Source organism: Coregonus lavaretus (genome assembly GCF_964263955.1).
Source record: "Coregonus lavaretus genome assembly, chromosome: 24".
Taxonomy (NCBI): domain Eukaryota; kingdom Metazoa; phylum Chordata; class Actinopteri; order Salmoniformes; family Salmonidae; genus Coregonus; species Coregonus lavaretus.
The window spans coordinates 7,734,391-7,753,258 of NC_140011.1; the positions used below are offsets into that span (position 1 = coordinate 7,734,391).

General features: G+C 43.0%; 1 protein-coding gene across 1 annotated transcript in view; it reads right to left on the reverse strand.

Moving 5' to 3' along the window:
• The window catches only part of LOC311099386 (neuropeptide FF receptor 2-like), a gene marked incomplete at both ends in the record, with an annotated part of 51,758 nt that extends 37,017 nt beyond the window's left edge, over positions 1-14,741 (reverse strand). The window contains one exon of the mRNA XM_084140087.1: positions 14,384-14,741. Within this exon, the coding sequence (XP_083996213.1) occupies positions 14,384-14,741 (358 nt within the window). The remainder of the gene's footprint in view (positions 1-14,383) is intronic.
• Positions 14,742-18,868: the final 4,127 nt, after the last annotated feature.

Below are 18,868 nucleotides of genomic sequence, written 5' to 3' on the forward strand. Positions count from 1 at the left end.
AAATTGAATTGCATTTTAATGAGGGAAATAAGTATTTGACCCCTCTCAATCAGAAAGATTTCTGGCTCCCGGGTGTCTTTTATACAGGTAACGAGCTGAGATTAGGAGCACACTCTTAAAGGGAGTGCTCCTAATCTCAGCTTGTTACCTGTATAAAAGACACCTGTCCACAGAAGCAATCAATCAATCAGATTCCAAACTCTCCACCATGGCCAAGACCAAAGAGCTCTCCAAGGATGTCAGGGACAAGATTGTAGACCTACACAAGGCTGGAATGGGCTACAAGACCATCGCCAAGCAGCTTGGTGAGAAGGTGACAACAGTTGGTGCATTTATTCGCAACTGGAAGAAACACAAAATAACTGTCTCCCTCGGCCTGGGGCTCTATGCAAGATCTCACCTCGTGGAGTTGCAATGATCATGAGAACGGTGAGGAATCAGCCCAGAACTACACGGGAGGATCTTGTCAATGATCTCAAGGCAGCTGGGACCATAGTCACCAAGAAAACAATTGGTAACACACTACGCCGTGAAGGACTGAAATCTTGCAGCGCCCGCAAGGTCCTCCTGCTCAAGAAAGCACATATACAGGCCTGTCTGAAGTTTGCCAATGAACATCTGAATGATTCAGAGGAGAACTGGGTGAAAGTGTTGTGGTCAGATGAGACCAAAATGGAGCTCTTTAGCATCAACTCAACTCACTGTGTTTGGAGGAGGAGGAATGCTGCCTATGACCCCAAGAACACCATCCCCACCGTCAAACATGGAGGTGGAAACATTATGCTTTGGGGGTGTTTTTCTGCTAAGGGGACAGGACAACTTCACCGCATCAAAGGGACGATGGACGGGGCCATGTACCGTCAAATCTTGGGTGAGAACCTCCTTCCCTCAGCCAGGGCATTGAAAATGGGTTGTGGATGGGTATTCCAGCATGACAATGACCCAAAACACACGGCCAAGGCAACAAAGGAGTGGCTCAAGAAGAAGCACATTAAGGTCCTGGAGTGCATAGCCAGTCTCCAGACCTTAATCCCATAGAAAATCTGTGGAAGGAGCTGAAGGTTCGAGTTGCCAAACGTCAGCTTCGAAACCTTAATGACTTGGAGAAGATCTGCAAAGAGGAGTGGGACAAAATCCCTCCTGAGATGTGTGCAAACCTGGTGGCCAACTACAAGAAACGTCTGACCTCTGTGATTGCCAACAAGTGTTTTGCCACCAAGTACTAAATCATGTTTCGTCATTAAAATGCAAATCAATTCATAACATTTTTTACATGCGTTTTTCTGGATTGTTTTGTTGTTATTCTGTCTCTCACTGTTCAAATAAACCTACCATTAGAATTATAGACTGATCATGTTTTTGTCAGTGGGCAAACGTACAAAATCAGCAGGGGATCAAATACTTTTTTCCCTCATGTGACAGATCATGTGGCACTTTACCAATTTGGACTATTTTGTGTATGTCTATTACATGAAATCCAAATAAAAATCCATTTAAATTACAGGTTGTAATGCAACAAAATAGGAAAAATGCCAAGGTGGATGAATACTTTTGCAAGGCACTGTATCCTACTTAACTTTTTTTTATTAGAGAAGAATGGATTCACTTTTTCAATGCTAGTTAAGGATACTATTGTTTCACATTGGATTTATTAAATACAAAAAGGTAATTTTAAATGCCTTCGCACTGGAGGGTATTTGCCTTAGCACACCAAGGCTTGCCAAACCACCCCAAAAAAATATTGTAAAAAATTGTTTTTTTATGCCTTGGATTTGACGTTTATTATCTCACTTATTTTACGCCTCTTTTAAAAAATATATAAACTGGAGAAAATTATTGAAAATGCATGCATTGGTTTCGAAATTGCATTGATATTCACTGCAATGTTGTAGTTCCCAAGGCATGTCTAATCTGATTAGCCAAAGGGCTTTCATGATTTTGCAGGAGTTTCATATTATTAGTTCAGCGCAAGACAACCCGCCTCTGCCGCCAAATTCAAAACCAAGGCGGCACTGAGATTAGAGATTCGTTTTCACATAGCTAGGAGCTAGCAAGCTTTCTTTTGTTATTAAAACAATTTTAGGGTGCAAAATGTCATAAGCAAAGAAAAATAAGGCAGATGTCCACTCATACATTGCCTCTTAGACAAAGGAATATGGATTCGTTTTACTGAAAGGCCAGGCTGTTTGCGCTCTCTGTTGTAAAACTGTTGTTCGTCGGACGTCAAGTGTACAATGTCATTTTGAAACGAGACATGAGAAAAACTTAAAGGATGAGGAGGACAAGGCTGAATGAATCAAGAGGGCTGTGTCCAGGTATGAAAAGCAAAGCAGTGTGTTTACAAATCTACATGCAGTCAAACATCAAGCAACAACAGAGGGGAGCTACAAAGTTGCGCAGTGCGTTGCTTAACATGGAAAACCATTTACTGATGGGGAATATATCAAGGAGGCTTTCCTCAGTAGTTCGCAGGCTTTATTTGATGGATTGCCTAACAAAGACACAATCATCTCAAAGATAAAAGACATGCCTGTGTCTGCCAGAACTGTTCAAAGACCCATTACGCCAGGGTTGTGGGTTCGATTCCCACGGGCGGCCAGTAGGAAAATGTATGCACTCACTAACTGTAAGTCACTCTGGATAAGAGTGTCTGCTAAAATGTAAATTGTCTGCTTATATGCCCCCTTTATTTATCCTACGGTTCTGACTTGGTGTACAGGGAGAACACTGTAAAAACGGCCCATGTTCTGAATTCTGTCGCTGTACATTTCAAAAGTGTTGAACAAATAGTTATATTGACTACGTCCGTCCTAGCTCGCTCATTAATGTCTTAATTGAAATTACGGATTGCCTCTTATCTGCTTGTCAACTCCTTATGCCATAGGCAGTAAATGAGGCTGAATGAATTGTTTCGCTGCCAGACAAGACTCTGCTGATAGCCAGGTGTAGCAGTGGTATGGTGTTTGGACTGCTGTTGGGACTCTGCTGATGGCACAGATTTATGTAGGCCCTAGCAGTTTGTGGGGCCCGTCTGTCACCATTATAGTGCAATTAATGTATTGTTTAGTGTTGTGTTGTGTAGTGGCTTTGCTGGCATGCATCCCACATTATTTATTTTTTTGCCCCGCCAAGATTGACATGCTAAAATCTGATAATTTTGAGGAGAGAGGTGTCGATATTAAAAACATATTCGCTATTACAACTGATGGTGCCCCCACTATAAAAGATTAGCGCAAAGCTGATTGAAGATAAGATTGGCCACCCCGTGGTTACATTTCACTGTATCATTCACCTAGAGAATCTGTGTTCCAAGATTTCACATTCCGATTTAGGTACTGTGATGGCTACTGTAGTTAAAATCGTGAATTTCCTTGTTGCTCGCTCATCTTTGACACACAGACAGTTTCGGTCACTGCTGGAAGAGATGGAACAAATCCACAAAGACTTGCCTCCTCACTGCAGTGGCAGGTGGTTAAGTGGAGAGAAGATTCTGGAACTGTTCGTGGAGTGTTTGGATATGGTTAAAGCCTTTCTGGCTGAAAAGGGCCAAAACTACCCAGAGCTTGAGTCATCAAAATTCACGGAGCTGTGCAAAGAACTGGAAGGGATTAGGAGAGATCAGGGGGGCTCCATCATCCATTGTTGGAAGAGCCTGCTTGTGAAATTTGACAGTCTGAAGAAGGTTGCAGGTGCAATGATTTTAGCATTTGGATCCACGTATATGTGAAAAGATCATTTCACACATGAAGTCAATCCTGAGCCCCTCACGCAGCCGGCTGACAACGGACCACTCAGAGGCCTGTGTGCAGCTCAAGTCTCCAAATATAACCCAGATATTACGCGGCTCTGCAATGGAAAGCAGGGACAAGGATTGCACTAAATTGGTAAGATGTGATTTTCAACACCAAATAATACAACCTTGTAATGTTCATGCCAGTACATTTCAGCAAGTAGTAATGTGAACGTGTGTGTGTGTGTGTGTGTGTGTGTGTGTGTGTATTTGTGTGTTGCAGGGGATTTGGAATAAGACGGGGGAGACTGAGTAGGCTACGATTCTCAGCAGCAGATATGGAAATGTGGAGTTGATAATATGGAAATAAGATAGTTTTTTCTTACATTCAGTTTTGTTTAGGGCTGTTGGTAGGCCTAACAGTCATCTCAGTCGTTTATTTTGATTGAACCTTGTATTTTTCAATACATAATGTTATTTTTTAATCACATGTATTATTTGGCCTTTGTAGTTTTGTAGCCTATATTGAAATGGGACTGTTCCACAAAAATACATGAAACAGGAGGTTCTTTATACACATTAGTATTATAATTATTATAAACGAAGATGTATAAATCATATTTCCAAGTGTTCCAATTGAAATGTTTGATAAATGCAATTGAAAACAGCAGAAGACACTTGATACTAAATCTTGATTCTATCTTGATTAAACGCATCGAAAGGAATATTGTCCATAAATCAAAACCATAAATAAAACCAACATTTAGACAGCTTTACGAAACGAAATATACATAAAGCCACTACATTTTTACATTTACATTTTTTGTCATTTAGCAGACGCTCTTATCCAGAGCGACTTACTACAGGCCATCAAGTCACAATAAGGCCGACTTCAAATGCAGACATCAAAATTAAAATGACCATCCCATTAAAACTGCTGACCACAACTGCATGCCAGACAAATACACATAATGCAATGGAATAAGAGGCATAACATCAAAGGAATTACTTACAATCATCAAGGAGGCTTGCCAAACAACATCGACCAAACAATGGCGAAAATCAGGAAGTACAATACAAAGATCTATAGATGCGTTTTAACCCTCCCGTTGTCCTAGGGTCAAAATGACCCGCCACTGTGTTGAACCAACTTTATTTAATTTTTATATTTTTGGGATCATTTGTGAGAAGGAGGCAGTGAGACTTTAAAGTATCACTGCCTCCTTCTCACAAATGATCAAAAAAATATAAAAATTAAATAAAGTTGGTTCAACACAGTGGCGGGTCATTTTGACCCTAGGACAATGGCAGGGTTAAAAGGAGCGAAGACGGCGCCGGATTCAACACCTTGGACAGCGCCTTGGTGCGGCATCGCTCATCTGATGCAGGCAGGCCTATAGTGGAGCTCCGTGGTGCTAATGGACAGCACCTCTGTATAGCGACCTATGGAATGCATCCGTTTGTGCGCAATTAGACATTCAACAGTCACAATTAGTTATAATGCACATATGAAAATCATAACTGGCACGCAGATGGTTAGATATGATAGGATCAATTGTAAATTGGCACGCAGATGGTTAGAAATGGTAGGATAAATTGGAAATTGGCACTTCACACAAAAAAAGATTACCGACCCCTGCTCTAGAAGTACCCTAGCCCTATGGGTGGTAAATCATTGAATCTGATTATTAATTTGATTCAATGCAATTTCATCTTTGAGGACTGCAACCATAGAAATACAATTTATTTATGCCTATTAATAAGCCATTGTCAACTTCCTGTCAATGGTTATTTTGCTCACTGCTCACTGTCAATTGCTCGCTGTCCAGTAAATTAGCATTATGATTAATGCAGGCATTCTACAGATTCAAAATTGGCCTACAAACGCACCTTTGCATTATGACAGCTAAATCTCCCATAGTAACCGTGCCATTCCAAACACAAAAACCGGGCAATAATTTTTTTTTAAAGTGGCCAGTGGCATGTAAGAGGAAGACGCCCTTCTTTTGATCCTAAAATGGCTTACGGTGTTATAATATCGATGATCAATTTATATTCCCGTGTCTATCGTCTTCCTTTGTTGTCTGTCAATGTTGTACAATGTTATAGCTATAGTAAATGTTTAAGAATGAATGATTTGCAATTTATAATGGTTAGAATCCAACCTTTGGCTCAAGAAATTATTGTAGGCCTATGTGCTGCAAATGAGCACAAACCAAACCATAATGGTGCCATGCATCTGACTTGACTGTTGGTGATTGAATGTGTATTTCTTTTTAAATAAATACATTGTTTTAATGTATTGATTTATTTGCTAGGGACAGATACAATGATTAGGCTATTATTATCTACTTATATATTATTATCTCTACTGCCTAAAACTCTTATAAACCATCTAATAATAAAAAGTCAAAGTCATAACAGTTTTAGTTAAAAGCCCATATTTTACTTAAAGGTCCCAAACAGTCATTGATTCCCATGTAAAATAGCCTTTTGAGTGACTATTTTGGGGGATAGAAACGCTCAGAATTTGAGAAAAGGTACTTTTTCTCTCATGGCTAACTACCAGGAAGTTAGAAAAGACAGGCTAAGTGGGCGGAGAGCTTATATTCATGAGCTCGCCTTGATTGACAGCTCTTTGAAACGCCTATATCAAGAAACTTCGATGCAGTGAGCAGTGTTGCAGAAAAATAATCTCAAGAAAATGTGGTGATATACAAAACAACTCAAACAACATTGAAATTGCATCAATGATGTTAATTGTTTTTACATCTCCCATTTGGCATGTCTCTTGTGATGCAGGTCACAGCAGCACTGACAGATGTGTCGAAATGACAACTGCGTCACAGTTTTGAATGACCCTCCCCCCCTTTTGTTCCATGCTGGCTGAAGACCTAGCTAGCCAGTAACTAGCTAACATCAGATACAGATAAAAGGGGAGACATTTAAGTATCTTTGCCATAGATGAATAGTGTAAACTTTTAATTATATTTGCTGACACCCTACAGTCAACTTTTGGCACCAGTAGAGTAGCTATCTAGTTATATAAACCACGCCCCTCCACAAACACACCTTCTCAGATGTTGGTTACAAGGCGGTACTTATATAAATGAGGTAAGAGAATATGATGTTACCATTGGTGTATAAAAATGAGAGTTATGAGGATGTCACCCTATCCCTTTAATAATCCCGCCTCCTGATTCCAAGTGTTTGGCATGGGGGAGGGGACCAGTAACTTTATGATCAAACTTTATTCATGTAGAAGCAACAGTCATTTTTCATACTTTAGTCATCATACTTTGATCTGGTTTCATCAGAATATCATGACCTTTAAGCAGACTTTTATCATCTCTACACTACCAGGGATTCAAGCCAAGCCTCCTCTTCCACCCTCTCTTGCTCTCTCCCCACCCGCAAAATGTCAGTCTCATCTCGTGCCCTACACTTGTCTGTAAACAACTAGGTAGCTTGCCCGCTCCTTAGCAAGCTGCTCTATCCGCACTGATTGGTGAAGTATTTTAATGAGCTGAATGTAAAAACAATGTAGATTTCACAGGTTAAAAAAGGAACAAAAAGGAACAATATAAACCTGTACTTTGGGATTTTTGGAACCGGTTCAGAAATTAAATTTGCTAGTCGGAACAGTGAAACGGAATGAAAAGAATTGTGGTTCTGTTCAGAACGAAACGATTGAACAATTATTAAGGTTACAACCTTAATAATGGGGCTCCACGCAAGATCTCACCCCGTGGGGTCAAAATGATCACAAGAACGGTGAGCAAAAATCCCAGAACCACACGGTGGGACCTAGTGAATGACCTGCAGAGAGCTGGGACCAAAGTAACAAAGCCTACCATCAGTAACACACTACGCCGCCAGGGACTCAAATCCTGCAGTGCCAGACGTGTCCCCCTGCTTAAGCCAGTACATGTCCAGGCCCGTCTGAAGTTTGCTAGAGTGCATTTGGATGATCCAGAAGAGGATTGGGAGAATTTCATATGGTCAGATGAAACCAAAATAGAACTTTTTGGTAAAAAATCAACTCGTTGTGTTTGGAGGACAAAGAATGCTGAGTTGCATCCAAAGAACACCATACCTACTGTGAAGCATGGGGGTGGAAACATCATGCTTTGGGGCTGTTTTTCTGCAAAGGGACCAGGACGACTGATCCGTGTAAAGGAAAGAATTAATGGGGCCATGTATCGTGAGATTTTGAGTGAAAACCTCCTTCCATCAGCAAGGGCATTGAAGATGAAACGTGGCTGGGTCTTTCAGCATGACAATGATCCAAAACACACCGCCCGGGCAACGAAGGAGTGGCTTCGTAAGAAGCATTTCAAGGTCCTGGAGTAGCCTAGCCAGTCTCCAGATCTCAACCCCATAGAAAATCTTTGGAGGGAGTTGAAAGTCTGTGTTGCCCAGCGACAGCCCCAAAACATTACATTTACATTTTACATTTTAGTCATTTAGCAGACGCTCTTATCCAGAGCGACTTACAGGAGCAATTAGGGTTAAGTGCCTTGCTCAAGGGCACATCGACAGATTTTTCACCTAGTCGGCTCGGGGATTAGAACCAGCGACCTTTCGGTTACTGGCACAACGCTCTTACCCACTAAGCTACCTCTAGAGGAGATCTGCATGGAGGAATGGGCCAAAATACCAGCAACAGTGTGTGAAAACCTTGTGAAGACTTACAGAAAACACTTGACCTGTGTCATTGCCAACAAAGGGTATATAACAAAGTATTGAGAAACTTTTGTTATTGACCAAATACTTATTTTCCACCATAATTTGCAAATAAATTCATTAAAAATCCTACAATGTGATTTTCTGGATTTTTTTTCCTCATTTTGTCTGTCATAGTTGACATGTACCTATGATGAAAATTACAGGCCTCTCTCATCTTTTTAAGTGGGAGAACTTGCACAATTGGTGGCTGACTAAATACTTTTTTTCCCCACTGTATGTGTTTATACCCACAAAACCAATTATGCTTTCGGGGAATCTCGAATTGTCTTGTCGGAAGAGGGATTTGACTGGCTACAGCACTTCCACCAAATCCGCCCATCTCTAAGTGGTTATCAGGGATCCGAGAAATTTTTCTTTAGCTGTCGTAAAAAGCAAGGCGTAAAAGTGGGGGAAATATTCGAAGAGTATGGGCTGTGATGTGACTTTCGGAAGTCTAAGTCTATAATTGTGCATAATTTAATCATAGCGCTTGATGGTTTTTGCTACTGCACTTGAAGAAAGTTTCAAAGTTCTTGAAATGTTCCATATTGACTGACCTTCATGTCCTAAAGTAATGATGGACTGTCATTTCGCTTTGCTTATTTGAGCTGTTCTTGCCAGAATATGGACTTGGTCTTTTATCAAATACGGCTATCCTCTGTAAACCCCCCCCCCCCCCCCACCTTGTAACAACACAACTGATTGGCTCAAACACTTTAAGAAGGAAAGAAATTCCACAAATTAAGGCACACCTGTTAATTGAAATGCATTCATGGTTGAGAGAATGCCAAGAGTGTGCAAAGCTGTCATCAAGGCAAAAGGTGGCTATTTGAAGAATCTCAAATATAAAATATATTTTGATTTGTTTAACACTTTTTTGGTTACTACATTATTCCAAAACGTATTTCATAGTTTTGATGTCTTCACTATTATTCTACAATATAGAAAATAGTACAAATAAAGATCAACCCTGGAATGAGTGGGTGTGTCCAAACTTTTGACTGGTCCTGTATATATTTTTATCCGGGGGCAAGGCTAGCCTCCCTGGGTCTGCCTCAGCCCTCCCTGGCCGTGGATCTTTCATTCATTCTTAAGAGTGGGTTACCGTGTGCAGGGCTGAACTTAGGCTGTGAAGGACAGTGTGGAGCTCTATAGGGTGGCCTTAGGGAGTAGGCCGTGGTCTCAGGTCCAGGGAGAGGGCAGGCTGGGAGTGTAGGCCTAGAGTTCTGGACTTAGACTATGGAGCTCCAGTGTAAGACGTGGAGCTCCAGAGAGGGTGAGGCAGGAGTGAAACCCAGAAAATGGGTGCCTCGAGTGGGGCAGAAGTCATCATGTCAGTGGGAGACTGTCTGGAGCTCCAGAGAGGGCCAAGGGAGAAGGTTGAAAAGTGGGACTGTTATTTTTTTCAAAATGCTCCTATTGATTTGTATTGGGTGACCAGGTAGGTGCCCGTGGTTAAACCGCTCTAAAACGGCCAGTGCCTCCCCCCTGTGACTGACCCCGTGTAGGGGCCTTGGTCCCCCCAGTTAGGGTCTCCCCCAACCAGGCCATGGACCCCCAGCACACCCTTGGGGGCCCCTAGAGCTTTCCCCCTATCCAGCTCAGATACCAGGTGCATGGATCCAGTGTGCGTTGGCTCCAGAGTGCGGTTCTTGCTAAAGTAAATCCCTGATATTTATATTCTTGTCTCTCTCGCAATACAGACTTGTTTTTTCCAATCGCCTGGCTTGCGCCCGACTGGCTTTTCCCCCTTTCCCCGTTAGGCAAGGCCTCACGGCTGAGTCCAAGGTGGATTGGGGGTGGCTGGTGAACCGGGTCTTCCCACCTCTCTCTCCCAACACAGACCTGTTGGTTCCCATAGCCTGGGTTGTGCCCCGACTGACTCCCCCTTTCCTCGTTACGCACAGCATCAAGGCTGCGTCCGAGGGGGGTCGCTGGTGAACCGGGTCTTCCCACTTGTTCCCCTGTTGTACTCTGCATAGCGCTGCCTAATTCAAACCTCTGCTGTCGGAAGGGTAGGGTAGGGGGCTCACTCCCCCCGCCTCTCTCTCCCTTGGCTCGGGGAGCTTGTGGTCAGGACAGGGCTTTTGCCTGGGTTTCCTGGGTAGCGTCCGACTGGCTCTAGTGCCTCCCTCTGGAATTGAAACACGGATCTGATGGGTTTCCGTCTCATGCAGGACCCTCACGGGCGCGCGGACACTGTAAATCATAGGTTCCACGACACTGTGACAATAACCTCTCGCCCCCAATCTCATTCCCGGACCTAGCCTTCGGGTCTTTAGCTTCGACTAGAATCAAACCTTAGGTTCCGCGACACTGTAGTGGGGTTGAGAACAAAAACCTCTCAAAAACCTCTCACCCCCATCTCATTCCCGGGCCTGGTCTTTGGGCCCCTAGCTTCAGCTAGAACCAGTTAAGTAGCATGTTACCAGGTGCACGCAGAAGGGCAAGGGCCAATGGCTACAAACAGAGTCAGAGACAGAGTGTGAGGGCCGGGCAGGCCGTTAATGCAATGAGCCCCCATATTTGGACTACAGTTACCCTCGGTCGAACCCCCCGAAAAGCCCTCCCCCTGCTGCCCTCACCTTCTAACACGGTTATCCTATATTTAACATGATCTAAAAATGTATCTGATTATGGGGAAATGCATTTCTAGACTTTTTGTTTTTGACTTATTAATGTTTCAACTTGGGTGTTGGAGTTTTTGTCCACCACTGACTATGCAAAACCGAAGCTCTGTGGGTACCAGGGCGTTTGTAGACTTTGCAGCCTCTTCCATAGTAGCCCCACTCGGTTCCAGGTCGACCAGACAGGTAATGGTTTTCGACAACTAAAGAAGCCCTCCGGCGACCCCAAGGTCAGTCTGAAGCCCTGTGGAGGGTTGAGTTCTTTACATGGCCCTAGTAAATGTGTAGGCGGCTATTGGGGAAGGGCTTGGTGCTTCCCACGCCTGGTTCTCACTCCCTGCAGACGACCGCCAAGTCGGTCTCTTAGTCCCGGGTTACCAGCACCTCGGGCTGGACTCTAAATTAACAAAAATAATTGGTAGCACTGGTCTAGGCGCACGGTGCTTCCAAAATAGCACAACAAAATACTTAAGAGCATATTCGACCAAAATGGTCATACTTTAGAGCCCTGACAGCAGGTGTACTCTCAGGCCCAGTGAGAGGGAATGTGAGTGGGCAGAGATTGTGGGTCTATGTCCCTGCAGGTCTGGCTGTAGAGAGTCAAGGTGGAGTTCCACGGATGGATGGGTGACAAAAGTGGATGTGTGATAATGTACCTTTCACCCACATTTAACATGGGCGGCAGCGAGCCTCAAACCCAAGACCTTTGGGTCGGGAGGCGGCGCATCTACCAGGTGCCCTACAAGGGCAGAGAGAGCCAGTGCGCCCACGTCCTTACCAGCCACTGCCTGTCGATTGCCTGCCCACGTGTCCTCCACAGCTGTGGGCAATCCTAAAATTGTTTAGGGTTAGGGTCGAGGCGAAGTGTGGAAATTTTTTTATTTATTATTTTATTTATTTAACCTTTATTTAACCAGGTAAGCCAGTTCAGAACAAGTTCTCATTTACAACTGCGAGCTGGCCAAGATAAAGCAAAGCAGTGCGATAAAAAAATAAACACAGAGTTACATATGGGATAAACAAAACGTACAGTCAAAAACACAATAGAAAATATATATATGCAGTGTGTGCAAATGTATTAAGTTATGGAGGTAAGGCAATAAATAGGCCATAGTGCAAAATAATTACAATTTAGTATTAACACTGGAATGATAGATGTGCAGAAGATGATGTGCAAATAGAGATACTTGGGTGCAAATTAGCAAAATAAATTACAATATGGGGATGAGGTAGTTGGGTGGGCTAATTACAGATGGGCTGTGTACAGGTGCAGTGATCGGTAAGGTGCTCTGACAACTGATGCTTAAAGTTAGTGAGTGAGATAAGAGTCTCCAGCTTCAGAGATTTTTTGCAGTTCGTTCCAGTCATTGGCAGCAGAGAACTGGAAGGAATGGTGGCCAAAGGAGGTGTTGGCTTTGGGGATGACCAGTGAGAAATACCTGCTGGAGCGCATACTATGGGTGGGTGTTGCTATGGTGACCAATGAGCTAAGATAAGGCGGGGATTTGCCTAGCAGTGATTTATAGATGACCTGGAGCCAGTGGGTTTGGCGACGAATATGTAGTGAGGGCCAGCCAACGAGAGCGTACAGGTCACAGTGGTGGGTAGTATATGGGGCTTTGGTGAAAAAACGGATGGCACTGTGATAGACTACATCCAATTTGCTGAGTAGAATGTTGGAGGCTATTTTGTAAATGACATCGCCGAAGTCAAGGATCGGTAGGATAGTCCGTTTTACGAGGGCATGTTTGGCAGCATGAGTGAAGGAGGCTTTGTTGCCAAATAGGAAGCCGATTCTAGATTTAACTTTGGATTGGAGATGCTTAATGTGAGTCTAGAAGGAGAGTTTACGGTCTAACCAGACAGCTAGGTATTTGTAGTTGTCCACATATTCTAAGTCAGACCCGCCGAGAGTAGTGATTCTAGTCGGGCAGGCGGGTGCAAGCAGCATTCGATTGAAGAGCATGCATTTAGTTTTACTAGCGTTTAAGAGCAGTTGGAGGCTGCGGAAGGAGTGTTGTATGGCATTGAAGCTCATTTTGAGGTTTGTTAACACAGTGTCCAATGAAGGGCTAGATGTATACAAAATGGTGTCGTCTGCGTAGAGGTGGAACTGAGAGTTACCAGCAGGAAGAGCGACATCATTGATATACACAGAGAATAGAGTCGGCCCGAGAATTGAACCCTGTGGCACCCCGATAGAGACTGCCAGAGGTCCAGACAACAGGCCCTCCGATTTGACACATTGAACTCTTATCTGAGAAGTAGTTGGTGAAACAGGCAAGGCAGTCATTTGAGAAACCAAAGCTATTTAGTCTGCCAATAAGAATGCAGTGATTGACAGAGTCGAAAGCCTTGGCCAGGTCGATGAAGATGGCTGCACAGTACTGCCTTTTATCGATCACGGTTATAATATCGTTTAGGACCTTGAGCATGGCTGAGGTGCACAAATGACCAGCTCGGAAACCAGATTGCATAGCGGAGAAGGTACGGTGGGATTTGAAATGGTCGGTGATCTGTTTGTTAACTTGGCTTTCAAATACTTTCGAAAGGCAGTGCAGGATGGATATAAGTCTGTAACAGTTTGGATCTAGAGTGTCACCCCCTTTGAAGAGGGGGATGACCGCAGCAGCTTTCCAATCTCTAGGGATCTCAGACGATACGAAAGAGAGGTTGAACAGGCTGGTAATAGGGGTTGCGACAATTTTGGCGGCTAATTTTCGAAAGAAAGGGTCCAGATTGTCTAGCCCAGCTGATATGTAGGGGTCCAGATTTTGCAGCTCTTTCAAAACATCAGCTATCTGAATTTGGGTGAAGGAGAAGCGGGGGGGCATGGGCAAGTTGCAGCGGAGGGTGCAGAGCTTGTGGCCGGGGTAGGGGTAGCCAGTTGGAAAGCATGGCCAGCCATAGCAAAATGCATGTTGAAATTTTGGATTATCGTAGATTTATCGGTAGTGACAGTGTTTCCTAGCCTCAGTGCAGTGGGCAGCTGGGAAGAGGTGCTCTTATTCTCCATGGACATTACAGTGTCCCAAAACCTTTTGGAGTTAGTGCTACAGGATGCACATTTATGTTTGAAAAAGCTAGCCTTTGCTTTCCTAACTGATTGTGTATATTGATTCCTGACTTCCCTGAAAAGTTACATATCGCGGGGGCTGTTTGATGCTAATGCAGTGAAGCTATGGTTAGGGTTGTGGTTGAGGGTTAGGGTTGAGCCGGAGTGTGGACATGAAGCTAGGGTTAGGTTAGAGTTAGGATCAGGGTTAAGGTAAGGGTTCGGAGGCCTTTGAGTACTAACCTGTTATGATGTTGTCCACCAGGGTAGTGGGCATACAGAATATGCCAACCAACAAATCACTAATAGCCAGATTGAGTATGAAGATGTTGGTGACTGTCCTCATATTCTTGCTGCGCAGCACGATGAAACACACCACGCCGTTCCCCACCATACAGACCAGGAAGATGAGCAGGTAGAACACAATGAAGACTACCGCCACCGAGGGCTCGTGGAGGTACAAGTCCACGTAGGTGATGTTCTGTTGGGTGTAGTGGGAGGGCGGGTATAGGAGGTATTGGGGATCCCTGGAGGAGTTGAAGTAAGAGGTGTTCCAGTCTTCTGAGCTGTTGGAGCAGTTGGGATCCAGAGTGTGCGTCATGGTGGAATCTGAGGAGGGAGGGAGGGAGGGAGGGAGGGAGGGAGGGAGGGAGGGAGGGAGGGAAAAAGAGAAGGAGGGAGAGTATGAGAGCGAGACGGTGGTTTTAGTTTGTGGGTTTCTTTGTGCTGTACAGATAGTGAAATTATTTGTCACACTGGACACCTTGAGAATATACTGTAGTAGTTCACAAAAGAAAAGTTCCGGTAGAGATGGTGTGTTACTTTATTCTTTTATATGTCAAAAGACATCTTTCTATTGTGGTGTTGAACATTGAAGGCTCTTACCATTGCCATACAGTACACCATATGTGATAAATCTTCTATTGTGTGTGTGGGTCTCTGGATGTGTGCGTGCATGTGTGTGTGTGGCAGTAAATGGAGGGTAAACGCAAGTAAACAGTGCTGTAGTGGAGGGTAAACGCAAGTACATTTTTTACAAACATTTTACAAAATCATCCAATCAAGAAAGCCCATACTCAGAAAGGTTAGAGCCTTTACAATCTACAGGTAATAATAGGTAATACCACACTCACAGGAAGTGGATAGTGATTGGTCATCATTACATACTAGCATTACACAACCTAGTCTCCAGAAATCAACTAGAACCATTTTGCTGCCTTGATGATTGTGTGATGATTCAGTCAAGTGTATGCTGTCTCTCAACCTCACTCACTCACACGCACACACATACACACACACTCATACACACACACACACACAGATGACAAAAAAATGAGCTTGAGTGAAAAATTCCAATGTATTTTTGATGCTGATGATATTCTGCTGGCATGCTGGTACCCCTCTGTGCACCAAGGCATCAAAACGTTATTCATCAATCACATCAGTGCCGTCTGACTCAAAAAATTGGCACATTTCTCAAATATTTGACTGGAGAGAATTACTCTTGATATCAAGCTCCTTTCTCTCTGAAGTTCCAAACTGCCAATGATTGATAAGTACACTCCTTTAGGCTTTTGTTAACCTTCACATATTAAACTTGAACAGAGTTGACAAGTAGATTTGAAGTCCTTTTTTTCTAGCTAAATACACTTGACATACCACCTGTGGGCACTTTCATCCTTACTTTTCTTTAGAAGTAAAGAAGTTCAATTGGATTGAGAACAAACTCCACCAACATTTTCCCCCCCCCTTTATTTAACTAGGCAAGTCAGTTAAGAACAAATTCTTATTTACAATGACAGCCTACACCAGCCAAACCCGGACGGCGCTGGGCCAATTGTGCGCCACCCTATGGGACTCCCAATCACGGCCGGTTGTGATACAGCCTGGAATCAAACCAGGGGATTTGTAGTGACGCCTCATGCACTGAGATGCAGTGCCCTAGACCACTGCGCCACTGGGGAGCCCAAGCCCAACATGAGAAATTATCAGCTCAGAATGACTTCCAGATGCTGTCAGTGCACCTGCAGCACTTCATAACTTAAGCCTCAAGTGAGACCCGCTGATGGAATTTACCATGGCAATCATTCTGAATTTCAATCAGTCTCCCGAGTGGCGCAGTGGTCGAAGGCAATGCATCGCAATGCTAGCTGTGCCACTAGAGATCCTGGTTCGAATCCAGGCTCTGTCGTGGCCGGCTGCGACTGGGAGACCCATGGGGCGGCGCACAATTTGTCCAGGGGAGGGAATGGCCGGCAGGGATGTAGCTCAGTTGGTAGAGCATGGCGTTTGCAACGCCAGGGTTGTGGGTTCGATTCCCACGGGGGGCCTGTACACTGTAGGCCCTCTGAACTCTGACACTGAAATGTGCAGTTGCGGAATATCATATAATTAGGTTGATTATGGACCACGTTATGGCAGTCGTCATCTCATTTTGAAAAGTGACAATTTGTATGCATATAAAATAAAGGACCGCATTGATGATTCATCATTACTTTCTAACATTTAGTGAATTCTTCAATCCATCAGCAAATCCTGAAAAAAATTGGTAACACTTCACTTGACACCTAGCGTCATAACACATTATGACACGGTCATAACCTGTCATAATATGGTCATAACACTGTCATGACCCATATATATACACCTGTTGTGACATATTTGTGTTATTTTATGGCTAATTATGACACCTACATAAGAGTGACACCTACATTCTCCCTGCCAAGAAGTTTCCTTTTGTTTGAAAGTTTGTTTCTTAAATCCTTTGCTGTTGTTGTAATGATTTTTTTCCAGTCATGTTTTTTTCATCATATTTGAAAGAACTTGTAGAAAATACACTTTATGGCACTGTCAATAAGCATTATAACCATCAGAATCATGTAAGCCAGATAGGCCTATCAAGTACATGCCCTTATGTCAGTCAGTCATCAGTTAAAAAGAGGGTGTCTTGTACTGCTCCTGAAATCTGCTCCTGCATTCATCAGCAACAGAGCATTGGGGTAGTTGCATGTCTGACATCAATGTGTGCGCAATTACAATGATAATTTAATATGGTAAATTTCAAAAAATTGGATATAACATAAACATACTGTTGACTAGTAGGCTATGGTGTAATGGAATGTTTTGCCTTGTGTGGTAGGTTATGTGGGTATTGACCCTCTTATGTAAGTGTCATAAGCAGCCATAAAATAACACAATATATGTCACAACAGGTCTAAACATATGTGTCATGACAGTGTTATGACCATATTATGACAGGTTATGACAAGTTATGTCAGCTGTTAACACATATTATGACATGGTTATGACCGTGTCATAACGTGTTATGGCACTAGGTGTCAACTAAAGTGTTACCCACACATTTAAATAAGAATGATCTTACCTTAAGAACTTGATAAAAATGTCAAACTGATAATATCTCCTTCCAAAAGGTGATGTAGAAAACTAGTAGAGGAAGACTCAAAAGTCCAAAGAGATAGATGTGCGTCACTTCTCAATGAGATAGCACTGCTTTGAAGAAGATCTGTACATGGCAACGACCGAGAACAGAGACACGGACTGACTGTTGTCGCTCTGCACGCTTCGGCACAAATAAATCCACTAAGCACAAGAGGCGCAGAATCGCAGGGCGGGTAGGTAAAGTGCGTGCCTCTGTTATGATACTGATGGTTTGTACGGTTGTGGCTACCAGCACAGCTCCATCTAGTTGTGTAGCATTTTTGCTAATTTGCGTTTTAGCTAAGCCTTACCCTTTTCCTAACCTTAACCTATTTTTCATAAGAGCCATTTTATGAATAGAAAGAGACATCTGTTACAAAACACCAAAAAGTTTAACGACATTTGGAGATTGTCAAGTCAAGCCTTCGATACTGGGTAGGGAGGGATGCATGTTCTGTTTGTCCAGATTATAAAAACAAATAAAGAGAGTCGCACACTTTACATTTTACATTTACATTTTTTTTTTTTACACTCTATGTATAAACTCCCAGTAATTTATTGGGTAAGAAACCACCAACGTTTCGGCATTACTGTGCCTTCTTCAGGGTCACTGTGCCTTCTTCATACTTTTTATTAGACTGTTTGTCGAGATTGACATAAAGATTAGCAATATTGACTGTATAAAATAAATAATTCAAATGCTGAGCTATATTGTATACACATTTTTTGGGGGGAAATTATATTATTTTATACTAATACAATTGCTCAGAGAAAGAGATTTCTAATAGAAATGAATGGTAAACAATGTATTGTGTCATTTTGTTTCACTCACTCACAGTCACTAGTCTCAAAGCACAAGTATCCCCTTCTCCAAACATTATGTATGAATCCGTAGCTAGTCGTTGTTGTTCAATCTAGTTATTTTCTGTAGACTTTGCTGATGTCATGTGGTTGTTTTTGTCTGTCTACTTGTCATTGTTTAGTAGGCCTACTTTGTCTGTCCATATAATTATTCCGTTGCTGATGACATCTGTCGTTATGTCGTGATCAAAGCCCATGCATCTTGCTATTATTATTTATTCTCGCCCAGGCATGTTAACCGAGCACCAGATCATTAGAAAATCAAATTATAAATGCAGATAGTTTATTTTAATTGTACAAATGTTGTGACATAAGAGTCGGGAGAGAAAAGCTTTGCTCATCTCAAAAGCGAAACAATATATGGGGCAAGCGAATTAGCCTACCTTCATCTAAATCTGTGTCTGGAATAAATGCAGGCAGTAGTAGCCA